Source organism: Delphinapterus leucas, chromosome 8, assembly GCF_059928025.1.
Source record: "Delphinapterus leucas isolate spDelLeu-1000000601 "Yukka" chromosome 8, BTC_Dleu_Yukka2, whole genome shotgun sequence".
NCBI classification, from domain to species: Eukaryota; Metazoa; Chordata; class Mammalia; order Artiodactyla; family Monodontidae; genus Delphinapterus; species Delphinapterus leucas.
In genome coordinates, this window is record NC_143136.1 from 22,706,461 (window position 1) to 22,726,550 (window position 20,090).

The following is a 20,090-nucleotide window of genomic DNA, read 5'->3' on the forward strand; positions in this document are numbered from 1 at the left end:
TTGATGTAGATTAATGATAGCTAAATCACATTTTCTAATCGCCTCCCTTTTCTTTAGTTTATTACTAAATTTTAAGAGAAACACTTGGCTAAGCAGCTCCTTAGCAACATGTGTGTGTCTGTTCCTCGATATTCTGTGGCGTACTCAGAAATATTTAAATTCAGAGAATAGAATTCTTTTAAAAATGTCATCATTAGGAAATTTACTATGTAGAGGAAGGACCAATATTTTTCTTCATGAAATGAGTATGATAATTTATCACGCTTAGAAGCATTCACCCGTAAAAACTGTTGTAGCTGTTAGTAGTATGATTTATGTTCCAGCAGTGGTGGTGATTTTGCTTTTTACAGTCCTAACTTAGTTATACTGTGTAAAATCCAGAACTTAAAATCATGCTTGCTGTACTGGTTCTTGCTTAGTTAGGACAAGATGCATAATCAAAATCTTCTTAAGTAAATTTATTACTGGATGACTAGTGAGATTATTGTGTACAATGTAAACTACATAAATATATGCTCTCTGCATTTACTCCTTTATAAGTTAGGAAATATGTGCTCCTGAGTTTGAAGTTTTGTTGTCTTTTTAGATTTAGATTTTTTAGTTGATTCAGTGTGTTGTTACTACCTACAAGCCTCAATTTTCCTTTAAAATGCCTAATTCTACATTTTGGAAGTTTTATAAGTGTTGAGGACTTCAGAATTTGACATTGTTTTTAATTGAAAATGTCATCAGCTATGTTTAATAATAAATTTATAAAACTCAAGTACGAGTTTTTACAGGCTACCAGAGGATTAACCTTTAAGTCTTTGTAATCCTGAGTCTTTCTTAAAAAGTAATCTTGATAACATTTCATTTTGACCTTTTCTCTAGTCTCGAGATTATGTCGGAAAGGACTTGGTTTTGAAATCTACTTGTCACTGCAGAGAAAAGACCTTGTTGAATTTAGACATAAAGTCTGTGTGAATGGATCCTCATTCTGATTGTTTTTATTTCCAAGATCCTGTCCTAACAGCACTTTTCTGAGCAGGTGATGTTCAGTTCGGATGTAAAAGGGTGTCAGAGGGTCTGCTCTTATTCGGATACCCACTCCTCCTTCCAGCTGGGTTTATCATTTACTGACTTTTCAGTGCAGTGCTTTCCTTTTCCATTTCCAGGAGGAAGGGATAGCTTCTTTGGAGTGGAGTGGAGTTTGACTGAATTCTTTTGCTTGGCAGGGATCATATCTCTGAAATTTCTACAGAGATAAATGCTAATTGTTTTTCAAAATCCACTGTTTCATTTTTTCTCATCTGTTTAAAGTGCTGTCTTTTACTTGGTAGATCTATTTATAAGGATAGGACTTTTGTACTTAAGAAACATGAGGTGAAAGAATAGGCAAAAGAGATTTTGAACTTTAGAGAAGATCTGAGCTTTTAGTTTATTAATCCTCTTGTGTATTAATAATTTTAAACTGATAAAGTGTTCTGTGTGAATAAAGAATATCTAAAAGGAATTCAAAAAATGATATTTCATAACTTCCTTTTCTTTTGCTAATATTTTAAGACATGAGAAATGTTGAAATGTATTCCCAGAAACAATAAGAAAAATGAAATTAAAATTACGTTGTCTCTTGTTAACTATGAAAGCTTTGTAGGAAGAGCACACTTGACAATTTTTTATAACACTGTAGTAATGTCAGACATGCTTATTCCCTACACGGTGGCTGTTACCAGTCCTTAGGCGAAAGATGTACCGGTGGCTGTTGGTTTTCTTCTTAAAGTAACTTAGTGTTAGAACTTGGTTCATTAAAATTTTTCTCTTGATTCCATAATGTAAGAAAACTGTTATACAGAGTTCTCTTCAGCTTGAATGAGGAGTGACCTCTCAGGAGAAAAACATGATTCAAATAATGTCCTTTTTCCTTCTTTTTAAAAAAATAAGACAAATAAAACGTATTTCAATTGTCCTAGTTGGTCATAGGAGATTCAGTCTGTGTTAATTTGGAGAATGAGTATCAGGCAATATGAAATTATTTGTTAGTCACTGTCAATCCTGTCAGGTGGTGGTGGTCATGGTGATGGTGTTTTTTCTAGTTTCCCTGCCTTTCTGGTGTTCTTTTTTACACCTGAAATGTCCTCTTGATAATCCAGTTTGTGTAGAGAGAAGAGCACTGAATTGGGAGTTAGGAGACTCCCTTCCTCTCCTTTTTAACTTTAATGCCTCATATTTAAAATGAGAGAATTGGACAGGTGATCCTCCAGATTTCTTCTAGCCCTTAAATTGAATTCTAACCTCCCTTGTATCAATACCTGTCAAGATTTAAGAGAGGATATCAGATAATTTATTCATCAATTCATCAATGTTTTCTGAGCACGATTTATGTGCACACCTCTGTTCTGGGCTGACCTGGGTTTTGCCTGCCTGTGTGGGGCGAGAGAAGAGAATTTCAAGGGAATATTTTTTAAAGAAAAGTGAATGGGCTTAAAGGCAAAAACAAAGCAAGAGAACCTGAAGAGGGATCACTGCCAGAATCAGAAAGGGAAAACTGTACAGTTCATCACTGACTCTTTCTGGAGCATCTGTTAACAGGCAAGATCAGTAGGTCTGAAAAAATACAATACATACAAAGACTATACTATATGTGTGTAGAAAAAGGCTCACTTCTCCATTGTGTCTCCTCTACTCACACTACTGTGTTACATACAGTACTGTTCCACTTATGACACCATATGTGTGGGTTTTCCACACATCATGCCATTCTGTGACATCAGCTGGGTGTCTACAGTTTACTCAGCTCTGACACTGTCCACTTGGGGATAGTGTCAGATCTTACAGGTTAAGAGTCCCACAAGACTGCCCCCCCGACCCAGCCTCCACTCCCCCCCCCCCCCGGTGCCAGTCTGAAGTCCAGATTGTGCTTCTGACCAACTGGCTATAGATTGGAAGCTCCCGTCAACTCCTCAGGTTTGAATAATTTGCTAGAGTGACTCACAGAATTCAGGAAAACATTTTACTTACCAGATTACTGGTTTATTATAAAAGGATATACCTCAGAACAGCCAGACAGAAGAGATGCATAGGGCTAGGTATGTTGAAGGGGAAAGGGGCTTCCATGCCCCCTCTGGGTGTGCCGCTCTCCTAGCAGCTTCACACGTTCATCAACCTGGAAGCTCTCTAACCCTGTTTTGGGGTTTTTTTAATGGAGACTTCTTTACATAGGTATGATTGATTAAATCATTGGCCATTGGTGATTAGCTCAACCTCAATCCCTCCTCTCTTCCTGGAGGTCAGGGGGTGGGACTGAAAGTTCTAGCCCTATAATCCAGGTTGGTTCCCTTGGCAACAAGCCCCCATCATTAGGGGCTCTCCAAAAGTCACCTCATTAACATAAACTCAGGTGGGGTTGAAATGGGGCTTGTTATGAATAATAAAAGACACCCATTTCACCTTTTTCATTGGAGCTATTTTGGGATCTGGGAGCACAACTAAATATAACAAAAGATGCCCCTGTGGTTCATACGGGAAATTACAAGGGTTTTAGGAACTATGTGCCTGGGACAGTGGACAAAGACCAAATATATATTTCTTGTAAATCACAATATCACATATAGTGTGTACTTAGTGAAACTTTTGAATGTTTACTTAGTGGAAACATGAATTCAGATGCCAGCTCTGTCACCAATTAGGTATATAACTTCATGCAAGTTTTATTTTCTATTTGTTTAATTTACCTAAGAAATATAAGAGAACATTCTCTTAGTAACTGATTAAGCAATATAAAAGTGTGTAAAGTGTGCAAGTCCCCCCTTCACCCTTTATCCCCAACCAAAAAACACAACATCGTTTTCAGAGGTACTGTTTTCGTTGTTTAACCTTCCTAGTCTTTCTTTTATGAATTTATGAAAATATTTGGACATAAACACAATAGAATTTTTAAAAGGTAAATAGGGTTGTGCTACACTTAAAGTGTCTTGAGGATGTTTGCATGTTAATTGACATGTATCACAGCTACATAAGATTTTGTAATATAAATGCTGCATAGTTAACTGACTTCCAATTGATGAACAATAGTTAACTGATTTCTGGTGAGTGAAACACGGACTTTTTTCCTAATTTGGGCTATTACAAATATGGCTGCAATGAACACATCTATGTTTTCAGGCACATGTATGACTATTTTGTATATTTTGTAAGATAGGTTACTGGAGGTAAAGTTGCTTTGTGAAAGAGCATGTTCGTGTAAAATTTGCAAATACTTTATCACATTGCCCCTGAAGTTCCTCAGTGTAGTGCTGCATCTTTAATGATACTTGGCAAAGGGCCTGTCATGGCTTCCTGCACGTACAGAGGGTTGCGATATAGGAAAGGAGCTCTGAGCTTTGGGGAACTGACTGTTTTTATAATAAGCAGAAATAGGCATGCTTTTTTTCCCCTGGGGAGACACTACTGCATCCCTCACGGTGGCTTGCTGCAAACACAGCCCTGAGAAATGGCCTGGGTAAAAAGCAGCCAGGGCCTTGCCTTCTTGGTACATCCTGCAAGAGTGTGTAGGGATGTTTAGGAGCCCGGGCGGCCTGTCTCTTCCAGCATCAGTGTTTTTTCTCTAGGTGCCTTCAGTGATGCAAGCCAGAAACATATGAATTGTTTTTGTCACCTTCCCCTTTATTCATTTCATCACCAAATTCTGTAAATCTTATCTCCTAAATAATTTTCAAATAATTCTACTTCTTTCTTTTTCTACTATCACCTCCCCAGGCTGTCATCTTCTACTTAGACTCCCCTTTCGGCCTCTTAATGATTATTCTTGCATCCACTCTTGCCTTCTTCCGACCTATTCTCCCACACTCAAGCCAAGAGGGATCTTTTAAAAACACAGGTGTCGTCATGCCACCTGATTCATATAAAGCAATTTATTGGTTTTGTATTGCTCTTAGCATAGGTATCGAAGTCTTTAACATTGCCAGCAAGAATCTGCACGGTCTGACTATTGCTTTATAGTCTTCATCTTTAAACCACTTTATTCCTTGGTCTCTCTGCAAGGCAAGTGTACTGGTTGTCTTTTAGTTACTGAAATATATCATACGCCCTCTTGCTACTGGGCTTTAAGCGTCTTATCATCTCTCCCCTGCCTATTTGTTTAGTTAATTAGCAGCCTTTTAGGTTTTGTATTTTACCATTTCTACTGCTACGGTGCTTGTCAGAGCCACTGTGATCTTTCTAGCGGATGATAGCTATGTAATTGGTCACTGTGTCCATTCTTTTCTTCTAAAGTTCCTTCTCAGTAGCAGCCAGAGTGATCATTCTAAAGCATAAAACATTATTCTTCCTGAATTGAGTCTGAATGAGATCCAGCTTGCTTTAGCTGGATTGTATGATCCCATTAAGTTCATTTATTTAGCAGGAGGTATTAATTGAACATCTACTATGTGTTAGATATTGAGTAGACACTGGGGAATGGCAGGGTAGAGATACAAACTTCTGCCTTCCTAGAGCTTATATTCTGATAGGATGAGACAGACAAGACACAAAAAGAGGTGTAAAATAAGTAGGAGGTGAGAATTTGTAAATTTAAATAGAGTGTCAGGGATGATCTCACAAAAAATGTGACATTTGAGCAATGACCTGTAGTTGGTGAGAGAGTGAGCCATGCAGGTATTTGGGGAAGAGGTCTCTAAGCAAAGGGTCAGCAAATGTGAAGGCTTTGAGGCAGAAGCACACCTCTTGTGTTTGAGGAACAACAGGGAGGCCCAGTGGCTGGAATGGTGAGGAAGGAAAGAACAGGAGGTGAGATCAGGAAGGAAATGGAGGGTCTGGTTATTTCTGGCCTTTTAGACTAAAATTGTGGCTTTTATTAAGAGTCAGCTTGACAGTCTTGGTGGGTTTTAGTGACAGGATCTGACCAGTTATAAAAGGACCGCTGACTGCTGTGTTGAGAATCGACTTAGAGCGGAGGCGGCAAAGACATCGTCAGGGAGAGGACAAAGGAGGGTGGGGCAGTAATCTAGTGAGACAGTATGGTACTGTGGTGGTAAGAGTGGAGGTGCAAAAAGTAGTCAGATTTTGGATGTATTTTTCAGGTAGAACTGGTAGAACTTGTAATTTGCATATGGGATGTGAGAGAGAGAACAGAGACAAGTTTGACTCTTAAGGGTTTTGTCCTAAGGCAGCCGGACTGATGGATGTGCCATTTACTGAGATGGGAAAATTGTAGGAGGAGCAAGTTTTGGTCATGCTTGGTGTGAGATACTTACTAGGAGTAGACATGCAGGTAGAGTCGTTAAGTAGGCAGTTGAATAGTGGAGCCTGGAGTCCAGGGTAGAGGTCTGGGCTGCACTTACACATTTGGAGTTGCCAGCGTATACATAAATAACTGCGTGTATGTTATGTATATATATGATTATTAAGGGAGAGACTGCAGATAAAGTCCTGATCCCTCCCACCTCAGAAGTGAGTGGAATGAGGAGTACCAGCAAAAAACCCCGAGACTGAGCTTTTTATAGAATGCTTCTGCTTACCTGCCTGACTTCATTTCCCTCCATTTTCTGCTCCTTCTCCAAGTTCCAGCCACAGTGGCATGCTATCCATTGAATATGCTAAACTGGTTCCCATCTTAGGACCTTGGCACTTACTCTGCCTTCTGCCTGGGAAACACTTTCCTAGATCCGTAAGTGACTGCTTCCCTCTTGTCATTTAGGTCTCAACTTAAAAGTGAGCTCCTCAGAGAGGCCTTTCTTCATGACCTTAGCTGAAGCAGCCAGGTGTTTGTGCAAGAGTGCTCACTCACAAAATGTCATTAGGGACAATGATTATTTTCTTTTTTAAAGTTCTAACGAATCTTTTATTTCCTGATTATAAATACGTATTTTTTTAAAAAAACTTTCTTATATAGAATATAATACATACATCGTAAATGTATAACTTGATGAATTTTCACAAACTGAACTTACCCAGAAGAATAAACAGTACTCTAGAAGCCCCTCTCATTGCCTGTTTCCAGTCACTGACTCCTTTCCCCATAGGGATGATCACTGTTCTGACTTAACACGTTAGATTAGTTACAGCCGTTCTATGTACTCTTTTATATCTGGCTTCTTTTGCTCAAGAGCATGTTTGAGTATATAGTTATAGTTCATTCATTCTCGTTAGTTTTTTGTTTATATAGCTCGAGGTTACATTAGATGGTACCTGAAGAGTTGTGACTGTTATCTTTAATCCCCGAGATTCATTTTGTCTGAAGTAAGTTGAAATCAGGTAGCGCAGTCCTTTCAACTTTGTTCTTCTTCAGTGTTGTGTTGGCCATCCAGGTCTTTTGCTTTTCCACATTATAGTTACTTTGCTCTTCCATGTAAATTTTAGGATTAGCTTGTCTATTATTTTTTTTTTAAAGCATACTGGAATTTTCTTGGGATTATGTTACAGTCTATAAATCTGTCTGGGAGAATTGACATCTTAACAATAATGAATATTCCAGTTCATGAGCACGGTATGTCTTTCCAATTGTATAGGATTTCTTTCATAAATATTGTTAATTTTTAGCAATCAGAGCTTGTACATATTTTGTTAGACTTGTACTTAAGTATTTTTTTGGTACTATTATAAACAGTACCAGATTTTTAAAAAATTTCAGTTTACATGTTCATTGTTAGTATACAGAGATACAGTTGCAGTTGAACTTGGTACATTGACCTTGTATTCTATGACCTTGTTACAGTCACCTGTTTTATTTTTTAAAAAAGATTCTCTGGGATAGTCTATATAGCCAATCAAGTCAGCTGTGAATAGATACAGTTTTATATCTTCCTTTACAATCTGTGTGCCTTTTATTATCTTTTTCTTACCTTGGTGTGCTATCCAGGACTTTCAGTATGACGTTGAATAGGGATGGTGAGAGCAGACATCTTCACCTTGTTCTTGATGACAGGAACAAGATAATAGGAACAAAACAGTAGTTCCAGTCTTTCTTCATTAAGGATGGTACTAGCGGTGTGTAGTTTTGTAGATGTCCTTTATCAGGTTGAAGAAGTTTCCTTTTATCCCTAATGCTGAACCTTTCTAAAAATAATGAATGGATGTTGGATTTTGCTTTTTTCTATATCTGTTGAGAAAAGTCACATGGTTTTCTTTTAGTTTGTTGATACAGTGAATTATATTGATTGATTTTCAAAAGTCTTTTTTTAAATTAAGCATCAGTTAATAAGTCTTAATTTTTTTTGACTACTGCTTATTAAATCTCATACCTGTCTATCAGTCTGTTTATTTATTTAGTATAGCTTTTCTCCATGGCTCTTATCACTACCATACAGCAGACTGTATGTTCTACTTATTTATTTGTATATTTTCTCTTTCCCGTGTTTTGTTCCCTGCTGTGTCTCCAGCCACTAGAACATTGTCTGAAATAAAGTAGGATTCTGTAAATATTTGTTGAACGAGGATATCTGCTTTCAGGGAGTTCAAAATCTAGGAGGGAAGGAAGAAGTACACAAATAAAAGGTGATACACCTTAGGAGAACTATCAACAAAATTCTTTGGGAGCTCAAGATGGGAGAGATTGTCATGTAACAGATTTCTTTTCCTTTTTCCTATCAGATGTGAAAGAAGAAACATCTAGGAAAAGTTTATTTAGTGATGCAGAATATAAGAAGAATTCAATAAAAATGTGGTTTAGTCCTCGAAGTAAGAAGGTCAGGTATGTTGTGAGTAAAGTTTCAGTGCAAACTCATCCTCCTGTGATAAACGATAAAAATGCTCAGCAGGCCTCCATGTACGAATTTGTCTCTACAAGCCCTCCAGTGGATGTTTCTGAGAGAGCTAAGAAGGCTTCCACAAAATCTGGAAAAAAAAAGAAAAAGAAAACTTTGGCTGAAATCAACCAAAAATGGAATTTACAGGCAGAAAAAGAAGACGGTAAACTTGACTCCGAAGAGGAATTTAAGGAAAAGCTAGTATCTTTCTGTAGCCAACCATCTGTTATTGCTAGTCCGCAGATAAATGCTAAAATAGACTTACTAGCAAGTGGCTCCATAACAAAATCTGAATGTTTTAGAAGCTTAACTGAAGTCTCTTTACCATTGGCTGAGCAAATTGAGTCTCCAGAAATTGAGAGCAGGAATGAAGTACTGACTACTGAGAAGAATGTCTGTGAAAACGATCTTACATCTAAGAAATCCTTGCCATCAGGTCATAATGGGAAACGTGGGCGTCGCAACAGACTTTCCAGTTCTGTTTCTAAGAGATGTAGAAGCAGCAGTCCGAGCACCAGTGGAAATTCTATTAAGCAAACAGTGCTCTCAAAAAACATGCCATTGCCTGGATGTTCTTCACCACCTTCAAAGAAACTTAAAGTTGGTGACACAGTGAGGAGGAAAAGCAGTAATATATTAGATGAATCCATTAGCCCTTCACCAGGTACGCCCCCTTCTACACTGAATAGTCCAAGTTACAGACGAATGATGTGTAGTCCCTCAGGAATGAAGCTATCGCCCAGTAGTCTTATGGCTATGAAAAGAAATCATCGAGGAGAGACTTTGCTCCATATTGCTTCAATTAAGGTAGGATGCTTACTCGAAAATACAACTTCAGAATGAGACCCAGTATAAAACAGTTTCTTTGGAGTTTGTGGAAAATGATATAAGATTACTAGGCTAATTAACCTAACCAGATGTGATACTTCCTGTGAACCGGAGAAGCAGAAATTCATAAGGACTGTATCCCTACCTCAGAGCAGTGGCCCCTTGTCCTGAGGAGCTTGATCTTGCAGGACAAAACCAATATTTCCGTATTTCAGCTTCAGCTTTGCCAAGTGCTTTCATTTTTGTCTATTCCATAATGTTTTTTGTCAGTTTTCACCATTTTGTTTACCCATTCTTCTCATGCTTTATGGATATAGACAGACAATTGCCAAGTTACTGCTGGCAACACATCTTTATTACCTAACTTCAGAGCTCAGGGGCAGTGTGAGAGGGGATGAGCTTCTGTATTGTTGACACTCCTAGTGGGTACTGCCGGGATCTGGGAGGTTGCGAGACGTGGTCTGTACATTTCTCCAATGACCTGAAAATTTGATTGTCAGAAATGGCTCCTGTGGTTCACCACAAAGGGGCTTCTCTGGAGCCCACAGTCAGCCCATTCCTTTTCCTAGCCTATTCACTGAGTTACCTTTATTGCCTCTACACCTGGGATGCGGCAGTGTTCGTTTTTTGGAACCTGGCTAGTTTGCTGAGCATGTGGTGTATATACTTGTAGTGGTTAATCTTTGAAATTGATGCAAGTGCTGCACGTAGAGGGGAGCAGTTAGCATCGTAGCTTTATAGACTTTGGTCTGTGAATTCATGCAAGTGTTATGAAAATACAATATGGGAGAGATTAGTACTAAATTAGCATAGCTTTTATGATCTTTCAGTAAATTTACTGGGAAACCCTTGGGTCATTTGCATGGATGGGGAACTTTGGGAGGTCTGGAAAGAGCCCCTTGAGACCCTGAACATGAAGCTGGTGAGCAACATAAAATGCCTGGGAAGAACATGGAGTAGGCATTGAGTCCAGGGATTCCTGTATTTTTCTGTGAAGAAAGGGAAAAACACAAAAGTGAGTTTCTTCCAACACTTTTTTTTTCTTGCTTTATCTTCCAATAAATGATGAATGTAGGATCTCTACGCCTGATGCCAGTAAGGGGAGAACCTGCAACATGACTACTTTCTAGGCATTTCGTATCCTATGAGCAACTTGAATTTTTGGAGTTGGCTCTGGTTACGTTTTAGTCTGATTTTTTCAAAGCATGATTTTAAAAAGCAGACTATATTTTTGGTCCTCTTTGTTTTATTTATATCTATGTGTTTGTGTGTGTATTATATAATATATAAGGTATAATAATCCTAACATAATGTTATTAATGCTTCATAGATATAAGTAGCTAGCATGACAATAAATATTTTTTGTTCATTTTTCTGGCTAATACATACATGTAGACTGCTTTAGTTTCTACAGTGTGCTTACTGGGAATTATTTTCAGACCAGCAGTTAAGCATCTGCTTTCATTGGTAGAGAATTTTTCACTCAGTCGTAAGAATCATTTATCTTTATTAGTGAGGATCTCTAGGACCTAGAGTCTAGGCCATGGTTTGGCACATCTTTCTTAAAGGGGCAAAATTAGAGTAAATATTTTCGGCTTTGTAGGAATATAGTCTTAACTATTCAACTCTGTTTTAGTGCAAAAGTAGTCATAGATAATATGTAAACCAATAAAACTTTACACATGAAATTAGGTGTCGGGCCTACAGGCCATAGTTTATCTGTGCTTGGCGTAGGCTGTGGAAAAAAGCCCAGTGGAATCTTAAGACAGGAAAAAATGCTGGCATGATGCCATCTTGGTGAATCTTCTCCGTTGATATGTTCAAGATTGCTTCAATACAAGTTTTGTCAGATTGTCATTTTACTTAGCAATTGTCTTGCCAGAATTAGAATTACTCATTTTGATTCTCTTGAACTTATCAAATACTATACTGTCATTCATTGGCAGATTCTGATATAGTACATTTAAGAAAAGTTAATTGATTTCTATTGTTTTTTAAAATGCCTATTTAACAATAATGTCCTCTATAAGTTGAATGCATGTCCCCGTCTCAGCTGGATTTTAATAATCAAACAGATACTTGAAGAAAAATCAAAGGATTTATCAGTATATTTATCCTTTTATAAATAGTATGCATTTCATTTTCTATCCTAATTTTTTTGTTTACAACCGAGAATGAATAATCTGTGCACTTGAAAACCAAATGCTGCAATCCTGCTGTCTTGTTTATGCTTTGTATCCACCTCCTTCAGAAAAGGATTTGAGGTGGCTCTAAAGTTAAAGCTACAGTTGGCCTTTGAACAGGGCAGGGGTCAGGAGGGCTGACCTCCACATAGTCGAAATCTTCGTATAACTTTTGACTCTTAAAAGTTAACTACTAATAGCCTACTGTTGACTGGAAGCATTTATTGATAAAACAAAGTCGATTAACACATATTTTGTATATTATATGTATTACATACTGTATTCTCACAGTAAAGGAAGCTAGAGAAAAATGTTATCAAGAAAATCATAAGGAGGGGAAAATACATTTATGGTACTGTACTGCATTTAGATAGCATAAGTTTACGTCATCTGTTTATAAGATGAATCGTCTGTCAGTACATGCATCAACGTTGTCTTATATGATACAAAACACTGTAGTTGGTATATGTATTACTAACACTAGACATCAAAAATGAAAAGATATTGTGAAGAAGAAATTCATATTTATTTACATGTATAATGATTCATGCATTGAAAAGAAGCAGCAATATGATTGCTTTATGGTAGACTAGTGTAACTGATAGAGTTGCATCACTGTAGCCTATCTATATACTATAAATGAATCATAAAATTTTATGGCCTAAGTATTACAGTCATATTCATATTACAGTATTGGAAACATCATTACGTTTTTTTAAAAACCACTTACCTGTGATGATAGGCTAATGGGCAGTTTCTCCAATTACAAGAGAGAGGCATCTTGTATGGTAATGTAATTCTTTGAGAGCAAAGTTATAAAACAGTAAGAAGACTAACACATTATTAATTTTATATTAAATATCACCTTATGTCTATGTAAGGATAAACTATTATCTACATATATTTTATGCATTCATGACATACCTAACTTTTCTTAATTCTTTTGATAGTTCTGTGCTACCTGGATCGTCTGCAAGGTTTTTCAAATTGTCACAAATATTCCAAAAACTTTCCAGTATATTTATTGAAAAAAATGTGTGTATGAGCAGACCCGCACAGTTCAAATCTGTGTTGTTCAAGGGTCAGCTGTACTATAACATGGAACGAGGAGCAGGGAAAAGGAAAGAGTTACTGCAGCTGAGTCATGAATGCAGACCTGATGACTTTGCAGGTAGCCGGAACAAATGAGGTTTTTTGCTGTCAAAGATAGATTTTGTTGTTGTTATTGTAGTTGTTATTTTCCCCTGAAACATCTTATAGACATGCAGTGTCCACATTTTCCATGTTTCCCCCAGATCCTAAGTGTGCACAGTTGCACTGTGCATGCCTGGTGGATACATGAGGGCAGAGAACCCCACAGTATTTTTACTCTTCTGTTGGGCTAGTTAGCTTCCCTTGCTACAGTGATGGCTTTATAGAATGATCTTTGAACTTAGTCACGTCATTAATAAAATTCTTTAATAGCTTGCCCCAGGCCTACGTCTGGGCATCTTTGTTGGCCATAGCTATCACCCTAGTGGAAGCTACCTGTATTTTCTTGTCCTAACCACTTGAAATAGTTTCCTATTGCTGTCATAACAAATTTCCACAAATTTAGTGAGTTAAAACAAGGCAAATTTATTTTCTTACAGTTTTGTAGGCCAGAAGCCTGGTATGAGCCTCACCATACTAAAATCAGTTCGTTGGCTATGCTACTTTCTGGAGACACTAGGAGAGAACCCGTTTCTTTGCTTGCTTGGGTTGTTGGCAGGAACTGTGTACTTCCTTCTGGTTGTAGGACTGAGATCCTGTTTTCTTGCTGGCTTATAGCTCTCAGGTTCTAGAGGCTGTCACATTCCTTGGTGTGTGGACCTCTTCCTCTGTATACAGAGCTGACAGCAGCAGGTGGAGTCCTGGTATTCCATCCTTCTGCCCCAGCCGGGAAGAGTTCACTGCTTTTAAGGACTCATGTGATTAGATGGGAGCCACTCGGACAGTGCAGGATGAATCTTCCCCACCTCCAGGTCTGTACACTTAATCACGTTGCAGAGTTCCTTTTGTTGTGTAAGGTAACATAGTCACACGTCCCTGGGGATTAGAACGTGGACATTGTTGGTGGCAGTGTGGGTGTTGTCAGTTTTCATCCACATCACTGAACTACCTTCTCTGCTTTTCCTCTGTACTTAGTGCACTCAGTTCTTTGTATAACAGCCAAAGTCATCTGACCAAAGCCATAACTTGTCTTTTCTGTGCTGCCCTACCAATAACTTCCCGGCTCACTTAAAATAAAATCCACAGTCCTCCTTATGGCCTCTACAGACCTCTGCTCAGATGCCACCTCTTCAGAGAGACTTTCCTGAATGTACATAAAATAGCAGTCTCTGCCATATGCTTAGCTTGTTTTGTTTTTCTTCCTATTATTATTTCTTGACATCATTATTAGAGATCTTTTTGTTTCCTGTCTTTCTCTTCAGAATGAGAGCAAGAGTTGTTTGTTCAGTGTTCTGTCTTCAGTGTCTAGAACACTGCCTGGTATGTAATAGATTGATATTTGTTGAATAATTGAGCGATTTTCCCACTTAGCCATGATCTGAACCCTCTTCTTCTGACACTGAACTTTAATGCTACCAATACTTGGCACATGTTCTTTTTTCTGCCTCTTATATCCTTTCCTCTGAATCTTTCCCTTTTCCCTCATGATCCTTTGTATCTAACGTTCAAAATCTAGCTTATAGCCTGCCTTCTGAATCAGTCTTTTACAGAATTCCCAGAGTTGGTTTTTCCTCTATGGTGACATTGTTTTGTTTGCATTTATATGTTTTTAGCTTTCTGTTTATTATGTGACTCCTCAATTTGACTTTGTGGTTATGTGGAGTTTATTGCCCATTTAAAACGTAATTTCAAAATGTGAGTAATAACTTCATGCTTCAAAAATAAGAATAAAAGTACTTACAGTGGAAAGCCTCACTCCCATTTCTGTCCTCAGCCACCGTCTTGCTGACAAGCCCTTGCTTACTTTCTTGGGAATTTCTTTATACAAATATAAGTAAATGCTTTCCATATTAGTACACACTTTTCTGTACATTCTATTGTAGCATAGCGTTCCATGAATTTTTATTATTTTACTGGTTCCTTACTGATGGATGCCTGTGTTTCCATTGTTCTGCTTTTATAAACTGTGCTGCAGTGAGCAATCTTTGTTTCGTATGTGAGCAGGTATATCCTTAGGATAAGTTCCTAGAAGTGGGACTTTTGGGTTAATGTAAAGCATCTGTTAACCTTATTTATCTTGAAACGCTCTGTACTTGGCAGTAGAAGTCTCTTATTAAATATCCAGATTGCCTAAATATTCAGGCTGCCTGAATGTAGACAGTCACTATATCATCAGCAGATAATGTTTATGTTCTCAGTTCTCAGATCCTTTTCTCCTCAGGATCATGGGCTCATAGGCCAGCCAACTAGTTTTTGGACATTCAGTGCCATTTGCATGTATACCTTAGACAGGATTATTCTTTTTTTTTTTTTTTTTCAGGATTATTCTTGAATTCTTTATTTATACATTTATTTTCTTACACTATGGAATTTCAAGCAGAATATTTATTAATACTGTGTCTGGGATGTTGTGAGTATCCTTATTCAACCAGAACAAAAGTTGAGATTCACTGTGCTCTCTTCATGCCCCCATGTTTGTACTTGAATATCTATGTCACCTATGGCTAAAGTGATTTTGAGAACATTATGTTATAAACCAGAGATTTTATGGGGAAGCATTATGCCTACTAGAAACTAAGATAAACACTCATTGTTTATTCTTCTGATTTAATAAGAAAAATCTTAGTATTTGACATTTCATTATACAGAGAGAAAAATTTGATTTGTTATTCTGTTTTTTCACCTTTGCTTGAGAATTTGTTGATGCTGGAATAAACTGCCCCAAAGTTCTCTAGCACAGATTCTTCAAATGGTAATGATTACTCATAATTCATGCCATGGCAGTGAATGTATTAGAAATAGAAGAATGGCTTGAAGTTGACATGCCATGATGTATTTAAGGTGCAGACATAATAGATAATATTTTGAAGGCAACTTACAAGGGATGGTATGCCTAACATGACAAAGGTGATGAGGATTTCTTAGGTAGAGAGAAAATCCCTTGTGAGGCATCTCCTTTAGGGTTTGACTTTGTAACCATTCATTGTACCTTAAGGCAGTCATGTTATATTGTGTGTAAAATCATGTTATTACTTATCCTCCATACTGGCTTCCTCAGACAATAACAAAGGACTCAAAAGCAAACTGGCATCTGTGATATTTTCAAGATTTCAATTTCTAGAGCACCTCTTGGAGTCAGTCTCCATTTTTCCCTTTGTCACCCACCATCTTTGTAATACCAGTAACTTACTGTCACGATGGCTAGGTTGTCCGAGTCATCTGTGAAATTATTTTATTCAGTAAATAACTAAGACACCCAGAAAATGTTTAAAAAACTTTAGAGCTCCATTCCAGATGACTAAACTTTTTTTTTTTTTTTTTTGTAACAACACCTAGTTGCTAAAAGGAGAAATTTTAGGTACCTGGTTAGTTCATTTATGTGGAAAAGCTTAACCATTTGGCTAAGTCATCATTATTGTACTTAATTGTAATGTCCTGTACTATTTTTATAAAAATATTTATTCTTAATAGTATTTTAGAAGAGCTAACCTTTATAAGGAAAAAGTTTTATTTGTGTGTGTGTGTATTTGTTTTTGGAAAGTTAACTTATACTACTGCCATATGCATGTATGAAGAATATTTCCTATGAATGAAAGGTTAGCAATAAGAAAATTCAATGTGACATTCATTTTCCCTTGTTTTCAGCCTTTAAGGTTTTATTTGAAAACACCAAGTCTGTTTAAAAATTTTTATAAGCCTTGGTAAATACTTTTTTCTTAGATGGTTTTCCCCCCCTGTGGTTTTAAGAGAATCTCAATTATTCTTTTAAGTTGTGAGAAGCCTAAAAGTGAGTGCTTATTACTTAGAAAATATTCTGTTTGAGAAGAAATTAATTTAAAGAAATCAGAAGCGGAAGTTAATTTGTTTCCTGGAAACTTTATATTGGTTCAAGCGTACGCAGTTACTGTGGACCCTGTCTAATTATCATAATTTTATTTATGTGCATGACATCAAATTTACATAAAGTAGAAGGAGAAAATATGACGAGCTTTTAAGTACTAGGGAGGAAAAAGCAGATCGGGTATAAAAAGCAAGCAATTTGCAGATCAGCTATACATTTCAGGGAAGTATAGGGGTAAAATGTTAACAGAAGACACTTTTGATAATATGAAGAGGTGACATGAAAGAAAAATACCACTGGCTAGCAACCTGAAAAGAGATTCTGCTTTTAGCTTCTAAATTGTCACTAATTGTCTATGGGACTCTTCCATTCCACAGTTGTGTTTATGTTATTTTACAGGCTTCTTTAGGTTAATATGTTTTTGTGCTGGCCACGTAGAATTAGACTGAGGACATTTTTGAGAAGGTTTACATATATATTTTTGTGGATAGTTTCATTTTGAAGGTCAGGAATGCGTGTGGTTCTGGCAGTTCATCTGCCCCAATATTCATGGGTTCGTTTAAAAAAAACCAAATTTGTATCTTGACAGATTTCCCTGAGCTCATTTGGAACTGACTTGAATATAGTGCAAAAGGTGCTAAGTGTATGTTAACTTGTGCTAGAGGTGTAGAATTTGTACCTCTAAGGAACTATGGGAAATACTTTTTTTATTGGAAGTGGGGCAATTGATTTGAAACATACAGAATACTTGTTTTTTTAGGCCCATTTAATATTTAAGGTCATTTTGCTAATTTAGGATCTTAAAAATATATGTTGTATGCAGGTTTGTTTTTTTTAGAAAACTGAGTAAGCTACCATCTTAAGATTTGCTGTATTTGAGAGGTAGTCCGAAACAATCCAATAAAAGCAAATGTTACTGTATTTAGGGGACTTAGTGACTTCTACATTTTCAAACCAACAGAGAAAAACTCATTTCAGAAGAGTGCTGGGGCTGGGAGTGGTAGGAGAGAGGAGACGTCCTTCTCCCTAAAGAAGCTCTTCTCAACACACAACATTGGCATGTATAACTTTTGTCATATGTGACTTTTATTTATTCAGCCTTTTTCAGAGTAAGCTGTCAGTTATTTTGGAGAAAATAAGCTTTGCTTTTGCCTAAAAAATATCTTTGAGCAAATAAGGTGAATATAAACTAAATATTTCGAGGATAAGTGGATTAACTGCCAATAAGACAACAGTTTTTGGCTTTCTAACATTGGTTTCACTGAGCAGCCCCCTTGGCTTTAGTTTTGTTTTAAACAGAAATCAGAAACCATTTTCGCGTGTGCTCAGAAAGGATGTTTTTCACAAACGAAATGGTGACTTTAAAAACTTCATTTTGATCAGGTGATCTTTGGCTAGTGTCCTTGGTATTTTGAAATGAATTTTGATACAGGTTGTTAATAGCAGAGATTTTGTACTCTGTATTCAGTGATGGACCACATGGCTTTGATGAGTTGGTACCTCAGAACAATCCATGCATACATAGCTTACCATTTATTGACTCACGAGCAATAGGCATAGAAAAGAAAAGATTTAAATTTTATCTTGAAGAAGGTAAAATCTTAATATTTTTTTTCTGTCCTTGATGATTTTTAATTTCTTTCTACCTTTTCATTTTTCTACTAGGGCGACATACCTTCTGTTGAATACCTCTTACAAAATGGAAGTGACCCGAATGTTAAAGACCATGCTGGATGGACACCATTGGTAGTTTCTAGTTGTTTGTTTTTTTATTATCATTCTGTTTATGTTTTATAGTTATTATAGTTTATAGTTATGTAGTCACCTATATATCATCCTCTACCACATATACAATCTCTTTTTAATCTGAAGAACTTATATTTTCAACAAATAAGAGTAAATGATTATGTTGTATCTAGCTTTTCTGTTGTGACGGGTGAAAAATTGGCTGCCTTTTGACTGACTACATTTAGATTTAAGAATCCAGTTACACCATATTGCTGAATTTAGCTCATTTATGGAGAGGTAACTGCTACAGCTGACATCCGGCTCCATTCTGCAGCATTGCATGTCATTGGAACCACATTTCTTGGAACAAAGAGAGGTCGGAGGAACTGGGTGTAGCAATGTATCACAAGGCAGTGATTCTTATCGAGGATCTGTCTTAGTCTCACTTATACCCTATCTAGGGTATGACACACAGACGCAGTAGAAATCTTTGCTCATGTTAAACATTTTTTAAAGTCTTTGCTTATTATTACTAAAAAAAAAAAAAGTGTGAAGGGTAGTCTGGAAAAAGAATAGTACAAATACATGGGAACAAGTGCTATATCGGCTAATTACATTAGGACAGTAACATGTGGCTTGAATGCAGCCATAGAAGTGTTAAGAGATGAGGTGGATGCCCTTATTCTGTGAACTGTAAATTCACAGAAATTGAGAGAGTCTCATTAGAATAGGTGCACATAGGGTTTTAAAGTTGTATATAATGACTTCTCCTTGCCAATTTTTTAAGCTGGGAGTGTTTATTCTGGATCAGAGTCACTTTGTTGTTTGGACTCCACAGGCTGGCAAACCTTTTCAAAGAATGGTTAATTTTTCTTTTAAGCCACTGAGGCAAACTGTAGTAGAAGTTGGTGAGTGATTTAGAGGACGTGATGCCTTATTTGGATCCCTTTCTCCTAGAAATAGACCTACAGACATTTAATGTGGTGTATCGCCTATTAAGATTTCAATGTATGTACTTAAAAAGTATGGCGTGCCAGAGGTTTATTAGAATACTACAGCACAGTGGCATTGTTAGCAGATCGTTAAACATAAGGAAAGATGTGTATGTAAAGCATCTTTGAACATTCATTCAGTAAGCTCTTTTTGAGTGCCTACTCTGTGTTTTTTCTGTTATCATTGGCACCAGCCATACAGTATCTGTAGCTTCAGCAGCTGGAGAGGCTTTTCTTATAAATACTCATTCTAGGATATTCACTTTGTTGGGCGCGTACGTATACATGCAGGTGCACCGCTTAGCTTATGGCTAAGCCCCTGATTTGGTGAGTTCTATTCAGCCTTGGAGGATTTCAGATTTTATGCATGATCTGGTTGTTAAATATTTTCTGTGTTTTTTTTTTCTTGTTTTAGATTTCTTACTGTAGAACAATTTAGGAGCCATAATTGGCCCAAAGCTATATTTTCTTCCAAATTAAGAGAGCTTGACCCAAGGCTCAAATGAAAAAAATCTTTTTCCATGAATAACATAAATCTTGATCGCCACGCATCTTACCATAAAGACTATTAATAGTGGCTTTTACTCTGTCAACAACTTATGGTTTA

General features: G+C 37.0%; 1 protein-coding gene across 1 annotated transcript in view; it reads left to right on the forward strand.

Moving 5' to 3' along the window:
* BARD1 (BRCA1 associated RING domain 1) overlaps nucleotides 1-20,090 on the forward strand; it is a 74,281-nt gene that overhangs the window by 20,116 nt on the left and 34,075 nt on the right. The window contains exons 4-5 of the mRNA XM_022567616.2: nucleotides 8,566-9,527; nucleotides 18,429-18,509. Coding sequence (XP_022423324.2) covers nucleotides 8,566-9,527; nucleotides 18,429-18,509 — 1,043 coding nt within the window. The remainder of the gene's footprint in view (nucleotides 1-8,565; nucleotides 9,528-18,428; nucleotides 18,510-20,090) is intronic.